Source organism: Mytilus trossulus, chromosome 14 (assembly GCF_036588685.1).
Source record: "Mytilus trossulus isolate FHL-02 chromosome 14, PNRI_Mtr1.1.1.hap1, whole genome shotgun sequence".
Classification (NCBI taxonomy): domain Eukaryota; kingdom Metazoa; phylum Mollusca; class Bivalvia; order Mytilida; family Mytilidae; genus Mytilus; species Mytilus trossulus.
In genome coordinates, this window is record NC_086386.1 from 76,809,429 (window position 1) to 76,826,828 (window position 17,400).

At 31.9% G+C, this 17,400-nt stretch overlaps 1 protein-coding gene across 1 annotated transcript; it reads left to right on the forward strand.

Annotated features, from left to right (window-relative positions):
- The first annotated feature begins 1,384 nt into the window (after positions 1 to 1,384).
- LOC134698078 (transcription intermediary factor 1-alpha-like) lies at positions 1,385 to 10,360 on the forward strand. The gene is made up of 5 exons (XM_063560369.1): positions 1,385 to 2,192; positions 5,320 to 5,364; positions 8,233 to 8,280; positions 9,876 to 9,893; positions 10,345 to 10,360. The coding sequence occupies exons 1-5, from the start codon at positions 1,426 to 1,428 to the stop codon at positions 10,358 to 10,360; spliced, it is 894 nt and encodes a 297-aa protein (XP_063416439.1). The 5' UTR covers positions 1,385 to 1,425.
- The last annotated feature ends 7,040 nt before the right edge of the window (positions 10,361 to 17,400 follow it).

Below are 17,400 nucleotides of genomic sequence, written 5' to 3' on the forward strand. Positions count from 1 at the left end.
CTGAAAGGGAGTGCACACAGATTCCACTGTACCCTCGCAGCAATCGAGGGGTGCTCCGTTCACGGAGGGATCTTCGTACATACATAAATACATATGGCAGTCTCATTCGCTTTCTATTTAATATAGAAACAACTAGTAAATACCATGTACATATACAATGATATAGGAATGTAGATGTTATAGATAAGTATAAGATACTTTTTCACCATGATAAGTTCAATGATGCAGCTGTGCTCTGATTAACGTTACAGTTTTACAATGAGTACACAGGGTAACTGGTGTATATAACATGTGAAAACATTTAACACCAAAACATTTCACTGAAAAAGAATGATAGATACATTGTTTAAACCTTTATAATTATAAACATGATAAGCCCGAAAATTATTTGGCAGAATAATTTTTAAAACAAATGCTTTGAATCATTACTCTCGAAAGGTAGGGCAAACATAATAATATTCACGAAAGATAAATGTAAGAAATAAATCCTTTAAGAATAACGACACAGGCTAATCATAGAAATATATTGCATCTATTTTGATGAACATATGCTAAAAGTAATTCTTGTTTATAATAAAGCAATATGATTATTATCAATTTAGAAAAAATGTGGTATTAAGAAGTACATTTTAGAGATTTATATATGACCCAGAGTCAATCTTTCGATTAAACGCCATAATTTGGAAATTACTTACGTATGACTATCAATAAATGAGAATGCGTACTTTCTAACGTACATGCACAGCCAAATTTAGCACATATACAAACATTTCAACTAGAAAAGTTATAACCATTAATTTGCAATCGGCGATATTGGTGTAGAAATTATTTCTCTTTTCAAATGTTTTATTTTGGATGGAATTTTTGAAATTTTAATGAGATACAATATACATCGGAACTCAGAAATTGACATTGAAACATTTTACCAGTTTTAACTAAAAGCTTATGAAGGTGAGATACTGTGTATATCGGAACTCCTGTATGGATATAAACATATTTAAAAATAGTACACGTTTAAAAGTAAACAAGGGTAAAATATTATCCCTCTTTGTCAATATTTAATTATCTTGAATTGAATATTAATTATAATGAGACACCGTATAGGTTGAAACTCATGTATTACATTAAACATTTTACATGTTAAACTAAATATTGATAAATGTGAGATACCGTGTATATCAGAACTCAGGTATAGACATTAACATATCTAAAAATAGTAAAAATTTAAAAGCAAACAAACACGTTAAAATCTTGCTTACATATTTTGTGTATTGAATATGATTCAACATGTTCAATTTAAACCTTAACAGTTTCATCGATAACTATTTGTAATCATTGGCGTAGAAAATTACGTAACTTCCTGTTAGTCTTGCCCGGTGTTGATTATTTATTAGAGATCACCTGTGTCAAGATAACAAAACAAAAATGGCACAATCCGCATCGAAGTCCTGTGACATATGTATGAGTGGACCAGGACATAACTATTGTGAACAATGCGAGCAATGGATGTGTGAAAATTGTAAAACTTTACATTTACGGTCAAAAATAAGTAGAAATCATACATTTCTTAATGGGTCACATATCAACCCGGAAGAAAACCCGTTTTGCAAAGAACACGACGAAAACTTTATATTTTACTGCGTTGATTGTGACATGCCAATATGCAAAATTTGCAGCGTCAAAAAACACAAAAAGCATGATATGTCTGAAATCAACGAATCGACACAGGCATTACAGACTGAAGTCAAAAAGGTCATTGAGACGAAGATAAGATCCTTTAAAACAAATCTAGAAAAGATTGAACAAGGCACAGGAAAGTTCCAGAGTGACATGAAAGAAGTCATTCGTGTGATTACAGAAGATGGGAAACAGATGAAGCAGTGGATTGACCAGAAAGTACAAGCCCTCATTACATCTTTGGAGGAAAAAGAGACAGCAAACCTAAAGGTCCTTCAAACAATAAAAACTGAATTTCAAAATGATTTAGGAAAGTTCGAAAAATGTCAGACTGCTTTTAACGAGTGCCAGAAAGTTGCAAATGCTAGTAAACTTCTAACACAATTGAAAAATATTAAATCCGAGTTGGATGTAAAAAGTGAAAAACAGCTACCCGTCATGCCGACTATGAAATATAACAAAAAGAATGTATCAGAACGAGAAATGTTCAATCTATTCGGAGACATATTCTTCAAGTAAGTTATTAATATTAGAAAAGTGTTGAATTACCATCAGTTTGTTTTCACCTTTGATCATGGTTTCCCCTGGGTCAATTATTTTTTTCGCCACCTCTTTCGCCAAAACAATATATTTTTCGCCACTTTATTATTTTTTTCGCCATGTTACACAAATGTATTTATCTTTTAATTTCTTTATTTTTGACTTATTATATTTTTATAATAAAAAGATTTTTTATTATCTTTTGCATAGATCTCTTCATAACGACAGTTTTCTTTTCTAGACCATCGTAAATAAGTAAAACTATATGCTTGAAACACATGTCTCACTGAAACGACTTTGAAGTAACCACTCAAATAAATGATCTATATGAAAGTTAAATGATATAGTTTTAAATCAGAGACTTTTCTCGCTTTTGAACATTTTTCGTCATAACAACTATTTTCTTTTCTGGACTATCATTAAAAGAAGAAGAGGACGCGTAAAAACTTTGCTTCAAACACGTGCGTCGTAAAGTGGTTAACAAATCCCTTTTGTGACATGTAACAGAAGCCATTTAACTATATTATTTTGTCATTTCATACAATCAACACCTTTAGTAATTAATCCTTTGATGTCGATAGCTATGAATGCAATCAGCTGATTATTGATTTTCTGTAAAAATCTTAACGAGTTCAAGGTGAATTACGAGTATTGTCTGATAGTTAAAGTCAGAGAAACAAGAAAAAAGTAAATAAACAAGATGGCTGAAAATAAATCGTTATATATATTTCTTTCGCCAAATTCTTTCGCCAATAACGAATTTTAATCGCCACAATTATTATTTTTTCGCAAATGGCGACCGCCAGCGGAAACCCTGCCTTTGATAGAGATTATGCATTCACCAATTGATGACTTTTGTTATCAGTTCAAATGTTGTGTGTGTGAGGGACCCAAAATTAGTTCACGTGAAAAAAGTTTCAGTCTAGCTAATTTCACAGGAAATCTTTTCTTGAAGAACTTTTTTCACAGACAATTAATATATAATTATTCTATATCTAGGAAATAAGTTCCACACTTTACCTGGTGAAATAAGTTCTGGGTTGAGAACTTGGTTCCTTAACTAGTGAAACAAGTTCAAGGTTTTGAGATTTGATCCTTACCTGGTGCAATAAGTTCTAGGTTTGTCAGATTTTTTTCCTCAATTGGTGGAATAAGTTCCTTGTCTGTGAAATAAGTTCTACTGGTTAAACACGTTTTCTTATATACTGAGCACTTGTCATCAGTGATTTTAAATTATCATTCAAGTACAGTATAAAAACATGTTTTATATTTTATATAATAAATAAAAGTGTTATTATCCAGTTTGAGCCAGAAAAGAGTAGAATAAGAATAATCATTCAGAAAAAAATAGTTAAAACTGAAAATTTGTACTTATTTCAAAAAGGATAAAGTGACTGATAAATTATATTAAAAGATATTTTAAGAATCAAAAGACACACTCTTCTTGAAACTGTGCCATGAACTAATAGCTAAGTACATGTATGCTGACTAGAACACCCATGACAGATTTACAGGGAGGGGGAATACCAAATACAACATTAATAGATTACCATCGCTTTTATTCCTTATCTTCTTCCTACAGTCACAGTCATGCCTTCAATTGCAAATTTACCCGATGCAATCACAGTACAGCATCCAGCTTGCATTATGCTTTTTAAATATATCAAGAAAATTATCTCTGTGCAATAGGTTGCAAAGGCACTCACTTTCTGTAAAATAGTTTTGAGCACAACTTTTTCATTTATTTCAATAAAATATTTACTAATATCACAGGAACTTATTTCACTTTTTTAAATTTTAATATAGGAACAAAATCCATGGAGCTGTGATATTTGTTCCTGAACTTATTTCACATCCGCCAAAAAAAAAATTACAGTGCTGGAACATATTTTCTGTGATATAAATTCCGGTGAAACACATTTCCGATTATATTTGTTCCGGCGGCACAAATGTCACACCGGAACAAATATTTTGTTGCATGTGCACATGCATTATATGTTACTCGCAGACAATCTATAGGGTACACGTGAGGCACACGTACAATTGCAACACGTTAAAAATCAGGCAATTACACAAGCAGTGAGTTACACTTATCGTGATACACAACAATCTGATTATTGGATTATTGGTCTACGCTTTGCTTAAAAGGATCTGACAACACACTGTTCTAATTTGCGTTATAGTAGTTCTAAGAACAAAAGTAAATTGAATGTTTGTCTCAGGTTATGCAAGGTGTTAATCCGAAAAATCACAGGCAAGTCTAGTTATATAAATGCAAAACACTTATATCGATATGCATAAAGGTACACGTTTTATCTATGTACGTCAGAAACAAAAATGCACTTCAATGAAAACATTGTACACAACATGTATTTTTATAAGTTGGAATGAAATGTGTATCTAGCTTAAAAAAAAACATGCAAATGTAAAATCAAATTTTCATTTTTTTTTTCTAAGAACATTAGTAAAATAAAAGTTAAATCAGTTAATTCTAATTTTTTAACCCAAATTTCTACATGAGTTTATTCAGTGACATTTACTATCAATTTTATTTAAGATTTAAGTTAAGTGTTTTGACAACATGCTGGATATTACTTCTATTCACGGTGTACAATTATACAAATATAAAGATTCGTCTTCGAAAAGGTGTTCATCTACACAAGTAAATACAAGAACATGACATTTCTATAAACTGACAAGCTGTTCACGCTACATAAACATGATAAAAGTTACATTCAACTTCTTACACTAACGAAAAAGTTAGTGCAAACTCTGACAAAATAAATGCATAAGCTAACACACTTGGTGAATAAATAAGGAACACATTCAAAACACTGGTTGCAAACATTTCAAAAAGAAGCTTACACGCTAACAGAAACGTTTTATATAGGGTACAAGGACTAAGTTGATAGTAAATAATTACGCTGATTTCGGCCAGATAAGTCCTCATACAAGTAAAAGGTATAATAATATCTTTAAGGTATGCATATTTGTGCTTAGAGAGAAAAATTAAATGCGTTTTCAAAAATGAAATTATATAGTAGCAGTACGATGAAAAATATGAGAACCGACAAATATTAACAGGTTCTGGTTTTTTTTAAGAGATATGGTAAACAGTGTAAATCAGACGCCTAATAAAGACACCAGGTATTGTTGGTATATTTATAAAATACTTCATTCTTTCATGGAAAAAAAAATTTCGTTCATCTTGAATATATATTTGTTGTGCATAATGAAAAAAACCCAAATATTCCAACAGAAACAAACCAGAATAAAAACCGAACAACATGTACTTTTTTAAGTTCATTTGGTTATATACATGACTTTGAAAAGCATGACTTCTTGTATTTTGTTTCTTTTGTTTCGTTGAATATTGTATTGTGTGAGCACAATTGTATTTGTTTAACAAAAAATATTTTTGTTTACAAAAGTTACAAATAAAATTGATTTTTTATATAAGCAAATAACAGAAACAGTAGTGCACCGCTGTACAAAAGTCATAAATTGATCGTGAGAAACCAAATCCGGGTCACAAACAAACACTGAGGTAAACACATCAACTATAAGCGAAAAAACAACGAAACAACGTAACACTGAAGTGCAAAAAAACCCGACAATGATACACACACAGAAACGAGCTATAAGATAACAACTGCCATTTTCCTGAATTGGTACAGGACATTTTAAGAAGAGTTGTGGGTTGAAACCCGTTTCGAGGCTAGCCAACCATCGCGCTTTAATGGCAATGTAAAATATAACACTAAAATGAGACGGAAAGAGAAAAACACAAATAAACATTACAGTAGGACATTTCAGCATGCTTATAGTTATAAAAGGTACCAGGCTTCAATACAATAATTCAATACACTTTAATGCGTTACATCTACATAAGACTAATTGATGCTCAGATCAAAATATTAAAGAAAGCCAAACAAGTACAAAGTTGAAGAGCATTTATGACCCTACATTCTAAAAAGCTGTGCCAAATATGGCTTAGGTTATTTAAGCCTGGGATAAGAAAATTCTTAGTATTCAGAATGTTTGTTACTTTTGCTAACAGTAAATGTATAAAAATGACCAAATAATTGATGATTGTTTTCAAAATTTAAAAAATCAGACTGTTTATTTAAGACAACATAGACTGCAGAATCTAAATAGGAAGTTTTATGGTATATTGTTCTTTGTATTATTATCATATGTATTGATATTGTTAATGTTCATCTCATAAAATTGTGTAATTATTTTTTTATGGATTGTTCTTTATTGGAACCAGCAACACTTTGTTTATTTGGTTCATGAAGTGTTAAATTTTCCCAGTTATTACCAGTCAAATTTACATGTTTATCCTATTTTCTCTTGCAACACATTTAATCTTTATCGCATTCAATACATTAAATATAATTATCTAACCTTTCTATGAATCGACAAAAATACTTATATTGGACAATAGCATTTTTACATTCAAATCGATATTCCCCACTTATAACCACTCTTAAGGGCATACGATACAGTTACAGGGGAGGTAATGACGTTGCTAACGTAAAATATTATTTTCGTGACGTCAAACTATGACCTATCGGATGATGCATGTTTCGACTGATTTTTATCATTCAAACTGATTTAATTTGAAAACTAGTTCATGGACCCCTATTTTTCAAAACAGCATTTTGTTTCATGTTGCAGGGAGATTATGTGACCCAAATTTTTTAAAACTGTAAATAGAGGATTTTTTTAATTTTGATAACATGCAGCAAAAAATGAAGTATTTTCCACAATTCATGAACATTTGATAAATATGAGTTATTTCTGAATAAAAAATGCATAATCTTTTAGAAGACTTATCAAATACAGAAATTACCGATTATTTAACTAAAACACAATTTGTGTTTATCTTTTATAACAAAAAAATTATGTCTTTTTTTTCGAAAAAGAAATTACTGCAACAAATCTGAATTTTCAGCAAATATACAAAATTTCAACCTCATTTTACTTAAAAAATAGCACATGAAGGGATATTTGTTATTACATATTTTATTTAATCAGGTAAAAAAATAGCCTATGTGCAAATTTTCACAAACTTGTAAATACAGGACCAAAACGGTATAATATGCCCTTAAGCAAAAGTGTGCCCGGTTTAAATCTTATTTTTTTCTAAATTGATCTTAATATAAATGTTGGACATTTATGTGGCAAGTCATGATCTGGCTTAATTTCACATTACACCAAGTTTTCTGAATAAACAACTGATTTCTATATTTTCTCTCTCTTACGTAATTATTCACTGATGCTATTATTTTTGTATATATGTAAATTCTATAAGCTGTATTGCTTCTGAATAAAAGACTATTATTATTATTACTACTATGATACGAAATCGTTTCATGAACATATTTTTGTTTCATCTCACAAAACATGTTTAATCCGTCCCATTTTTGCGCTTGTCCATAGTTAGAAGCCTTAGTTCATTTATAAGTTTTGGAGTTTAGTGTGATGTCCATTTCCAATGATCTAGTTTTTGTTTAGGGGCCTGCTGAAATCCGCCTTCTGGTACCTGATTTTCTATCTTAGTTGTTGGCCTTCTGATGTTTTATACTCTCTTCCCGAGTTGTCTCTATGATACATTTCCTATTTTCATTTTCAAAATTATTTCTTATTTGATTAAGTATATTCCAAGCATAAAACACTTTCTACTTAATTTTAGTTGTTGACAATAGACTCGATGAATTTCAGTTTTAATCCCTGTATAAATGATTTTACATTTAACAGTTGAGTATTTTTATAAAAACGAAGTTATGAATTACAACACGAAAACATTGTAGTAGAACTTATCATTACAGTTGAAATAAATTATAATTATATGCACATAACGCGTAAACCATTGTTCGGCATAGAGCATAATTTGCGTTTTATATGCAGAAAAACACATATTCTTATATTCGTATTTATTGTTTCTCTTTAGATGAGTTTCTCTGTAAACATTTGATACATCTTAAATTTCGATCTCTTTAATTTTAGAGAAAAGCCTAAAAAGACACTGTGCGGATACTATTGTATAGATTGCAGGTAGGAAATCGGTTTTATGTGTGTTAGATATGGCTCGATGATTTGATATGCCACATTGATATGAGGAACAACCCCTTCAAAATATAACCGGAGGTGATAGCTATAATTATAACAAAACAAAGGGTAAGATTGATTGATTAATTGATTGTTGGTTGCTTAACGTACAGTGGCAAATATTTCATGCATATTCAGGACGAGAACAAGTTCACAATAAATACAATAGGTAGGCTGATACAATAGGGGCCATCTGGGATGATGGTCGGGGAAATTTGGACTACAACTGGAAAATGAGGGTATATTGGATAGGGACAGAAATTTAGCCTTGCAATAGGCCACCTACGGACCCCTCAAAGAGTTGTTGCAAGGGTTCTTAACGTGAAAAGAGCGTGGCACTCTCTTTACACGAGGTATTGGATTTAACGTCCCCCCTCTAACCGGACCTGACTGCGAACTTGGTACATCCCGCACAGCCAAACGGACGCCCTACTTCGGCAAGCGTTTTACTGCCGGTCGGAGAAGACCAAGTGACCATATTTCTATACCCCAGTCACCCTTGGGGTTTAACTTTTTTTTTAGATAAAGGCAAAAGTAGTAAACCGTTGTTCAAAAGTCATTTATTATGATTGAGAGAAAACAAATCCACCCCACAAATCGAGTAACATATTAACCACCCACAAAGGTACCAGGATTATAATAATTTAGTACGCCAGACACAAGTTCGTCTTCTTAAGACTCATCAGTGACGCTCAACAAGTCCGAAGTTGAAGAGCATGGAGGAGCCACAATTCCAAAAAGTTGTGCCCGTTACGGCTACGGTAATATACTCCTGGGATAAGAAAATCCTTAGTTTTTTTGGAAAAATGCAATGTTTTGTAAACAGGAAATTTATAAAAATGACCACATAATTAATATCCATGTCAAACACCGAAGTGCTGACTACAGGGCTGGTGATAACCTCGGGGGCGAAACGTCCACCAGCAGTGTTATCGACCCAGTGGTGAAAACAACGAAACAATAGAAACACTAAAGTTCAACAAAAACAAACGACAATGCAATGAATATAGAAACGAACTTTATGATTACAACCACCATCTTTAAGTAAAAAATGTGGGTTGAATCTGGTTTTGTGTAAAAGTTTGGATGGAATACTGTACAACACAAACTTACTAAAGCAAAAGGTCAAAAACATGGGATGATTCCACTTGGCCAATTATACAATACATAATTTAGAAAGCCAGGAATCACACGTTCAGAGAGAAAGGAGAAAAGAAAATGATCGAACGAAAAGAAACGGTTTCCATTATCTAACAACCCCGAATAATGAGAGAAAATGATGAAATAATGACAAATAACTCCTTGATAATCACTGTCTTTGATTCTAATCAAATATAATTAATATGAAATGAAATTTCATAACTTTTAATATTATATCCAACCCATTGGAAATTATTGTCTTACGCGAGATGAAAGATAAAAGAATGAGTTGACAGTACCAGAGCACTGCACACAGCTACTACATATTAACATGATTAAAATATTAAATTTAATTCGAATACAAACACTTTTACAAAAGATACTGTTCGTTTGCTTTTCAGTGAAGCACAACAGTCTAGGTAAGTATAGAAAATATCTACCACAACCTATTGGAAAAATAAACATGCATCATTTGCGACTATGAAAATAAAAAAAAATGTTTCGTAAGTGTATTTGTGCATTTAATCTTTGACCATGATGACATTGTTGTGTGTCCATACGCATTTTTTTTTAAAGAATAATAAGCTTGATAGATGAGGTCTGTATTTTACTTTTATAAGACGTACTTTTTGTTAAAGTAAATTAACAAAATATATATATTTCATGTTACTGAAGGCAATCTGCTGACTATTTAAGGAAAATTTCTACACAATTTTCTTTGAAACAGGGTATATAAGAGTTTCAAGTTTGCTTATTCGGGAAAAACAGCACTTAATCAAAAAAGAAATAGCTTAAACAACTGATAAGTGATATCCGCTGAAAGTGTTTTGATTTAAGTTTACTCATTTTGATTTGTATTTTGTTTGATAGCCAAAAACCAATGTAGTGAGTATATTACTTTTACATGTTTTATAAGATTAACAGATTAATGGTGAAACCTTCTAATTTAGTAAATCATATATTCGACAGTTTAACCTTTAATTCCATTTCTAACATGACGTCCTTCAAACGCTTTGAGTACATACCCGTGGTAAAATATGAATATATTGGTTGGGCTGTTCCGATTGTTCTCCCACGTCACAAGTTTATAAATGAAGTACACGACGTCAAAGAATGATGACGTAATAATTTAAGCATTTTACGGAAAAATGAACGCTTCTGATACCAAAAATCATCACAACAAGGAAGAGTGAACAAACGATGCTAAAATGTGGTATAAGCCCTTTTTTATATATAAAGAAGATATATAAAAAAAATATCATTAAAATTCATCTAAATCTATCTAAATATGTTATTGTAAATAGTCTGAGCATGTCACTAATTCTGTTTGCTCCGTTCTTTACCGCCAATCAAAAAGTGCGTTAATTTATGGGAACGGCAAAATATTTGCCTCCACCTAGAGCACTTCGATCCAAAAGAATTGCCGTATTTGTTTTATCAGAATCGAAATAATTCATGGGGGCTTGAATATATCTAGATTTTACCACGGGTTGTCCCTTTATGCCGATATTTTACCCCTCGCTGTCGCTCAGGGTAAAATAATTGTCATACTGTAGTTTTATATGTACAAAGGTGTAAATAATGAGTACTTCGTCAAATACGACAGATATAACGGTCAATCATGAAGATATTCAAGGCAATGATGACTTATTTGCAGATGAAATCGAAAATCAAATTGATATAAATAACATTAATTTAACACAATCAATAACCGATAGTCAATTCAATGATGACGACATGTATAGAATTATCCAGACAAAGTTTGGTCAATTAGATAGATATAATTTTAAAAGCGAATTATTACAAAATACTGACACAGATGATTTAAAACCTATCAGAAGCTCCCTTTTTGAATTAACAAAGAAAAAGGAACATGTACTATTAGAATCTAGACTCATCGAACGCACTCACCGTGAAAACGGACCGTCAATCGAAGAAAAGCTTTCTGATGACATTTACACCTTATTTAACTTTCTTGAGGGCAATCTCACAAGTAATGAACTAAAACCTTTAATTTCTCGAGGCAGACGGAATACGAATGCACATTTCGATACTGGCGATAACAGTGTACATGAGGTTCTCAACAAAATGACAAACCGTGAAACAAGCACCCAAGGCAATTCATATATACTTGCAACACTTCTCGAAATCAAACAAAGTTTCAATGAAAAACTTAAAACATTAAACGATAAAATCGACACAATAAATGAGAAATTCGAGTGTGAGATCAAGCGGCTTGCTAATGTGGTTCATGAAAAAGATAGACAAATGTATTTATTAAAAACAGAATTGTATGATGAAAAAGAAAAAGTAACTCGCCTAAGGTCAGAAATCAAACTACAATCTCAAGATTTAAAAGACCAAGAAGATAAGATACGCACGAGTGACGAACAAAGACAAAATGTTTTCAATAAAATAGTTAACCGACTAGAATCAATAGATGGTAAATGTAAAACACTTGGAAAAAATTCAATGTCTTATAGTGAGGCTTTAAATCGAAGTGCTGATGAAAAAATACATTCACAGACGAAAACCGCTAACTCTGAACTTGATAATCATCAAAGTTTACATTACGAAAACAACAGTATAAATAGCGCAAACAGGGATCATGTATATAATCAGGAAAACACAATGACAAAAAACACTTACGTGCATGCATACGCACGACCAAATACAGTGGAAAGACCAGTTTCTACAGAACAGATTCAACAAATACAAACTCGAGTCACAAACGGAGATACAAGTGTATTTCGTGGTGTTGTAAGGAAACGTTCCAGAAGAATCGTACTTTACAATGTAACTGCTGATAAACCTTTCGAACTAGTTGATACTGCAATTAGAAACTTTGCGTCAAGTAAAGGGGTTAATATAACTTTTGTAAAACTGCTAATAAAACGACAATACAAAGACATTGCAACATATACTCTTCGTGCTAACATCAACGAGAGGGACTTTGCTGCAGTAGAAAACGATGACTTCTTTTGGCCAGAAGGCGTTTACTGGCGAGACTATATCCCACAAAACAAACATCAATAACATTCATGTTCAATCTGTTATATATTGTATATTTTATTTTTCTCATGTTGTTACGAATAACAACATGGAATATGAGAGGCGCTATGTATGGCACCTCATATTTCGAAAACTTGCTTAAAGACTCTGATATATGTATTGTAACAGAGCACTGGTTAAATAGAACTAATATTACATTTTTATATGAGTTAGCAAATGATTTTCGAGTATTTTCATGCTTTAGCTCTAGTTCAGTAAATTCAAACAGAGGCTCTGGTGGAGTAGCTATTCTTGTAAGGAAAACATTTGGTTTTAAGACTTCTAATTTAATTTTTGATAATGACAGAATTTGTGCTGTCAAATTATCCAAGCATGGTTATGAAAGTTTATGTATCATAGGTACTTTACTACCATCAACAAATCATTCAGCTGAAGAGTATTTACAATATTTTCAAACTGTGTGTAGTATTTATGATAGAATGTCAGTTGATTGTGTAACTGTAATAGGTGGTGATTTTAATACTGATATTGCAGTAACAAGTTTAAGTAGTAAATCAAAAAATGTCATAGACTTCATTACAAAAAATAATTTATCTCCTGTTCCATTGATGTCCGGTCGTAAAGGCCCTGATTTTACATTTAGGTCTAAAGATATGACACGTAAAACTATGATTGATTATATTTTCATTCCAGAATTCTTTTGTAATGGCTTTACAAATTTAGAAGTCAGAAATGACTGTCCATTTAATGTTTCAGATCATTATCCTATTTTGATTTTCTTAGATATGAATTTGCTATGTAATACATCAAATAAATTTCATCTTTATCGTAAAGTTCTAATGTGGTCGAGATGTGATGAATGGGAGAAGAAATATTATCAAACAGAACTAGACAAATTACTAAATTTTGAAGTTTTACCTTTGAACTCGTGTGAAATAAACGAAAATTACATAGAACATATAAACTCAAATATTGTAAATGTTGTGCATATCGCTGCAAATTCTTGTATTCCCACTGGAAAATTTAGACACTATCTAAAACCGTACTGGAAAAGTAACAGCTTAGATTATTACCATAATAAGCAACGACAAGCTCGTAAAACGTGGCTGTCAATGGGACAAACACGAAACAACGACAATATTTTTTATAAACAGTATAAAGATCAGAAAAGAGAATTTCGAAAGCATAAACGTAATGCAGAGCGATTGTGGGAATCTGAAAAATTTGCTGATGTGCAAAAAGCAGCCGAAATGGACATAGGACAATTTTATCGTGTAGTGCGAAAACATAGACAACAAAAATCGCCAGCAACTTGTTTGAACTATGATGGAAATACAGCTACTAATAACGGGGATATTTGCAAGTTGTGGAGTACTTATTTTAGCGATTTGTATACTCCTAATGAACACGAAAATGACAACTTTGATCAATCTTTTTATATGGATGTCACAGAAAAAATTCGTGAATATAGCAGTCAAATTAGCAAACCGTTTAATGCTTTTTTCGATGTGCCCTACACTGAAGATGAAATATATGAGCAAATTAAAACTTTAAAATGTGGTAAGGCTCCAGGACCGGACTATGTATGCAACGAACATATAATATACGGTGGTAACACCTTGTTGAAATGGATTTGTTATATTTTTAATATTATACTTAAATGCGAATACATTCCATTACTATATCGACATGGCATAATTATTCCGTTATATAAAGGAAATAACAAAGACAAGAGTAATCCGAATAGTTACAGAGCTATTGTCCTTACATCCGTATTTGGAAAATTACATGACAAAACAGTCCTTCATCGAATAAATAAAATGCTTACTGCACTTGATAAGACTTTTCCTGATCCTTTACAGTTTGGATTTGTTCCTGAACATGGTTCTATCCCCGCTTTATACACACTCAAAGAATGTATTAACGTGTTTATGAAAAGTAAATCTAAACTTTATGTTGGTTTTCTAGATAACGAGAAGGCGTTTGATAAGATCTGGCACGACGGACTTTTTCTGAAATTGAAAGAAATCGGTGTAACTGGTAAATTATGGAACATACTTTTTATGTCTTACAAATCTGCTAGTGCACATGTGCAATATAATGGACTCACTAGTGACAATTTCTCCATTTCGCAGGGAGTAGGGCAAGGGAGAGTACTCTCATCTTGGCTATTCTCCTTATATATAAATGACTTAATATTACAGCTGATTTCGACAAACTGTGGAATACGAATTGGTTATTTGAACATTCCTGCCATTCTTCTTGCGGACGACACAACCCTTCTTAGTGCTTCGCCAAAAGGTCTACAAGCTCTTCTTGACTGTGTACAAACCTATGCTTGTAAATGGAGACTTAAATATAACGGAACAAAAAGTTGTGTCTTGGCTTTTAATAATAATACAGATATTGACATTAAGCTTGGAAATACAAAAATAGCGTGTAAAACTGATACAATTTATGCTGGTACATTGATAACTAACAATAACAAAACGTTTGAAAGGACAAAAAATGCGACTAAGAAGTTAAAGAAAAATCTACACTCATTGTATAGTGCTGGAGTTAACCCGAAAGGCCTTACACCGATTACAAACACGTTAATATGGAAGCGTTTTGTTCTGCCTACAGCAATGTACTCTTGCGAAGTATGGGGACAACTCTCAAATTCTGAAATAGAACTTTTAGAAAGAACACAACGATATGCTGCGCGATATATACAGTGTATGGACAAATATTCACCAACGGACTCAACTATAAGCAACCTTGGTTTATGGTCATTGGAAGCTGTAATTGACAAATTCAAACTTTTATTCTTTGGGCGATTATGTAGGAGTAAATCTACCACAACTCATAAAAAATTATTCAACATGTGCATTAGTCAATTTATTCTGGATGAAAATGCCGAACACTCTATAACCTATAATCTTATTACAACCCTTGTTAAATACGATCTATTTTCTTTCCTTGAAACCTATGTAAATGAGGATTACATACCAGAAAAAGTGCTGTGGTCGAAAATTGTCCGTCAGTCTATTGAAATTTATGAAGAGAACATATGGAAAAGTAATTTAGAAAATAGAAACGAACTCAAAAGGTATTCCAAAATTCATCCTACCCTCTGTGAACATAGATTAATTCGGTTGACAGTTTTATATCCCGATGCAAAACTCGAACTGCTAGTACTTGTGGCTTTAGGATCGGCAGCCATTAAGAAAGCTACATGTACTCTATGTAACAAACAATCTTTCGATATCGTTAAACATTTAATAATGGAGTGTCATGTTCTATTGACAGAGAGAAATGTTATGTTTTATAAAATTGTAGATGAACTTCCCATTCAAAAATCTGTGGACATTTTCAATTTAGACGACGATGACCTTCTTGAAGTACTACTAGGATCTGTTAATGATATAGTATACGATCTCGATCCTATAGATTGGTCTAGAATGATGTATTACATAGCAAAACATGTTTATCCCATGTTTAAGAAATTCAGACATGTATTATTTGAAAACAGATTTAATTTTGAATTTTGAATAGACTTTGATTGAAAAACATTGTGTTTTTGTTGTGTATACAAGAATATGTCATTATATGAATTGTGTGTTTATCTAAATATGGATGTTGTTTTTTTTTTTTTTTTTTTTTTTTTCATTGGGTATTTATCTCGAAATGTATGATATTTTGTTTATTGTGTAAATAATTATTAATTTCTGTTTGTATGCAAAATCTTCATATACATGGAGGAAATAAAGATTCATTCATTCATTCATTCATTCATACCCGTGGTAAAATATGAATATATTGGTTGGGCTGTTCCGATTGTTCTCCCACGTCACAAGTTTATAAATGAAGTACACGACGTCAAAGAATGATGACGTAATAATTTAAGCATTTTACGGAAAAATGAACGCTTCTGATACCAAAAATCATCACAACAAGGAAGAGTGAACAAACGATGCTAAAATGTGGTATAAGCCCTTTTTTATATATAAAGAAGATATATAAAAAAAATATCATTAAAATTCATCTAAATCTATCTAAATATGTTATTGTAAATAGTCTGAGCATGTCACTAATTCTGTTTGCTCCGTTCTTTACCGCCAATCAAAAAGTGCGTTAATTTATGGGAACGGCAAAATATTTGCCTCCACCTAGAGCACTTCGATCCAAAAGAATTGCCGTATTTGTTTTATCAGAATCGAAATAATTCATGGGGGCTTGAATATATCTAGATTTTACCACGGGTTGTCCCTTTATGCCGATATTTTACCCCTCGCTGTCGCTCAGGGTAAAATAATTGTCATAAAGGGCCAACCCGTGGTAAAATCACGATAAATTCAAGCCCCCATGAATTATTTTTTAATTAAAATATTAGCGTTCTTCTGTAAATGTGCATTACAGTGTATATATAACTTTCTAGAAAAAGTAGTTTTAAGATAGTTTGTGGTCGTCAAAAAGGATAACAAAATACATTCCAATGTATCATTTTCGTCATTAATAGTATGGCTAATAAATAACTAAAAGTTTAATTATATTTGTTATTCTCGTGGTGTTTTGTCTGTAGCTTGGTCCGTTTCTGTGTGCTGTTGCGTTTCGGTGTTGTGTCGTTGTTCTCCTCTTATATTTAATGCGTTTCCCTCGGTTTTAGTTTGTTACCCCGATTCTATTTTTTGTCCATGGATTTATGAGTTTTGAACAGCGGTATACTACTGTTGCCTTTATTTATGGTAACCGAGTGAGAAAAAGACGTATGTTTAAGGAACTTAATAGTCATTCAAACTTGACGCTACAATTCATTATATTGATAGTTGAAAAGCTAAATTTTAAATTTTAATTTGTTGTTAAAAAAATCCTTATATTCTTGACTTGGTTCAGCTATTTTCTTCTGAATATGTAGCAAATGGTGAATTAAAC

Coding starts and splice junctions, on each gene's coding strand:
- LOC134698078 (XM_063560369.1), top strand. CDS start 1,426: ATGGCACAATCCGCATCGAAGTCCTGTGACATATGTATGAGTGGACCA. Junction 2,193..5,319: donor TTCGGAGACATATTCTTCAA/GTAAGTTATTAA, acceptor GTTTTTTTTAAG/AGATATGGTAAACAGTGTAA. Junction 5,365..8,232: donor ACGCCTAATAAAGACACCAG/GTATTGTTGGTA, acceptor CTTTAATTTTAG/AGAAAAGCCTAAAAAGACAC.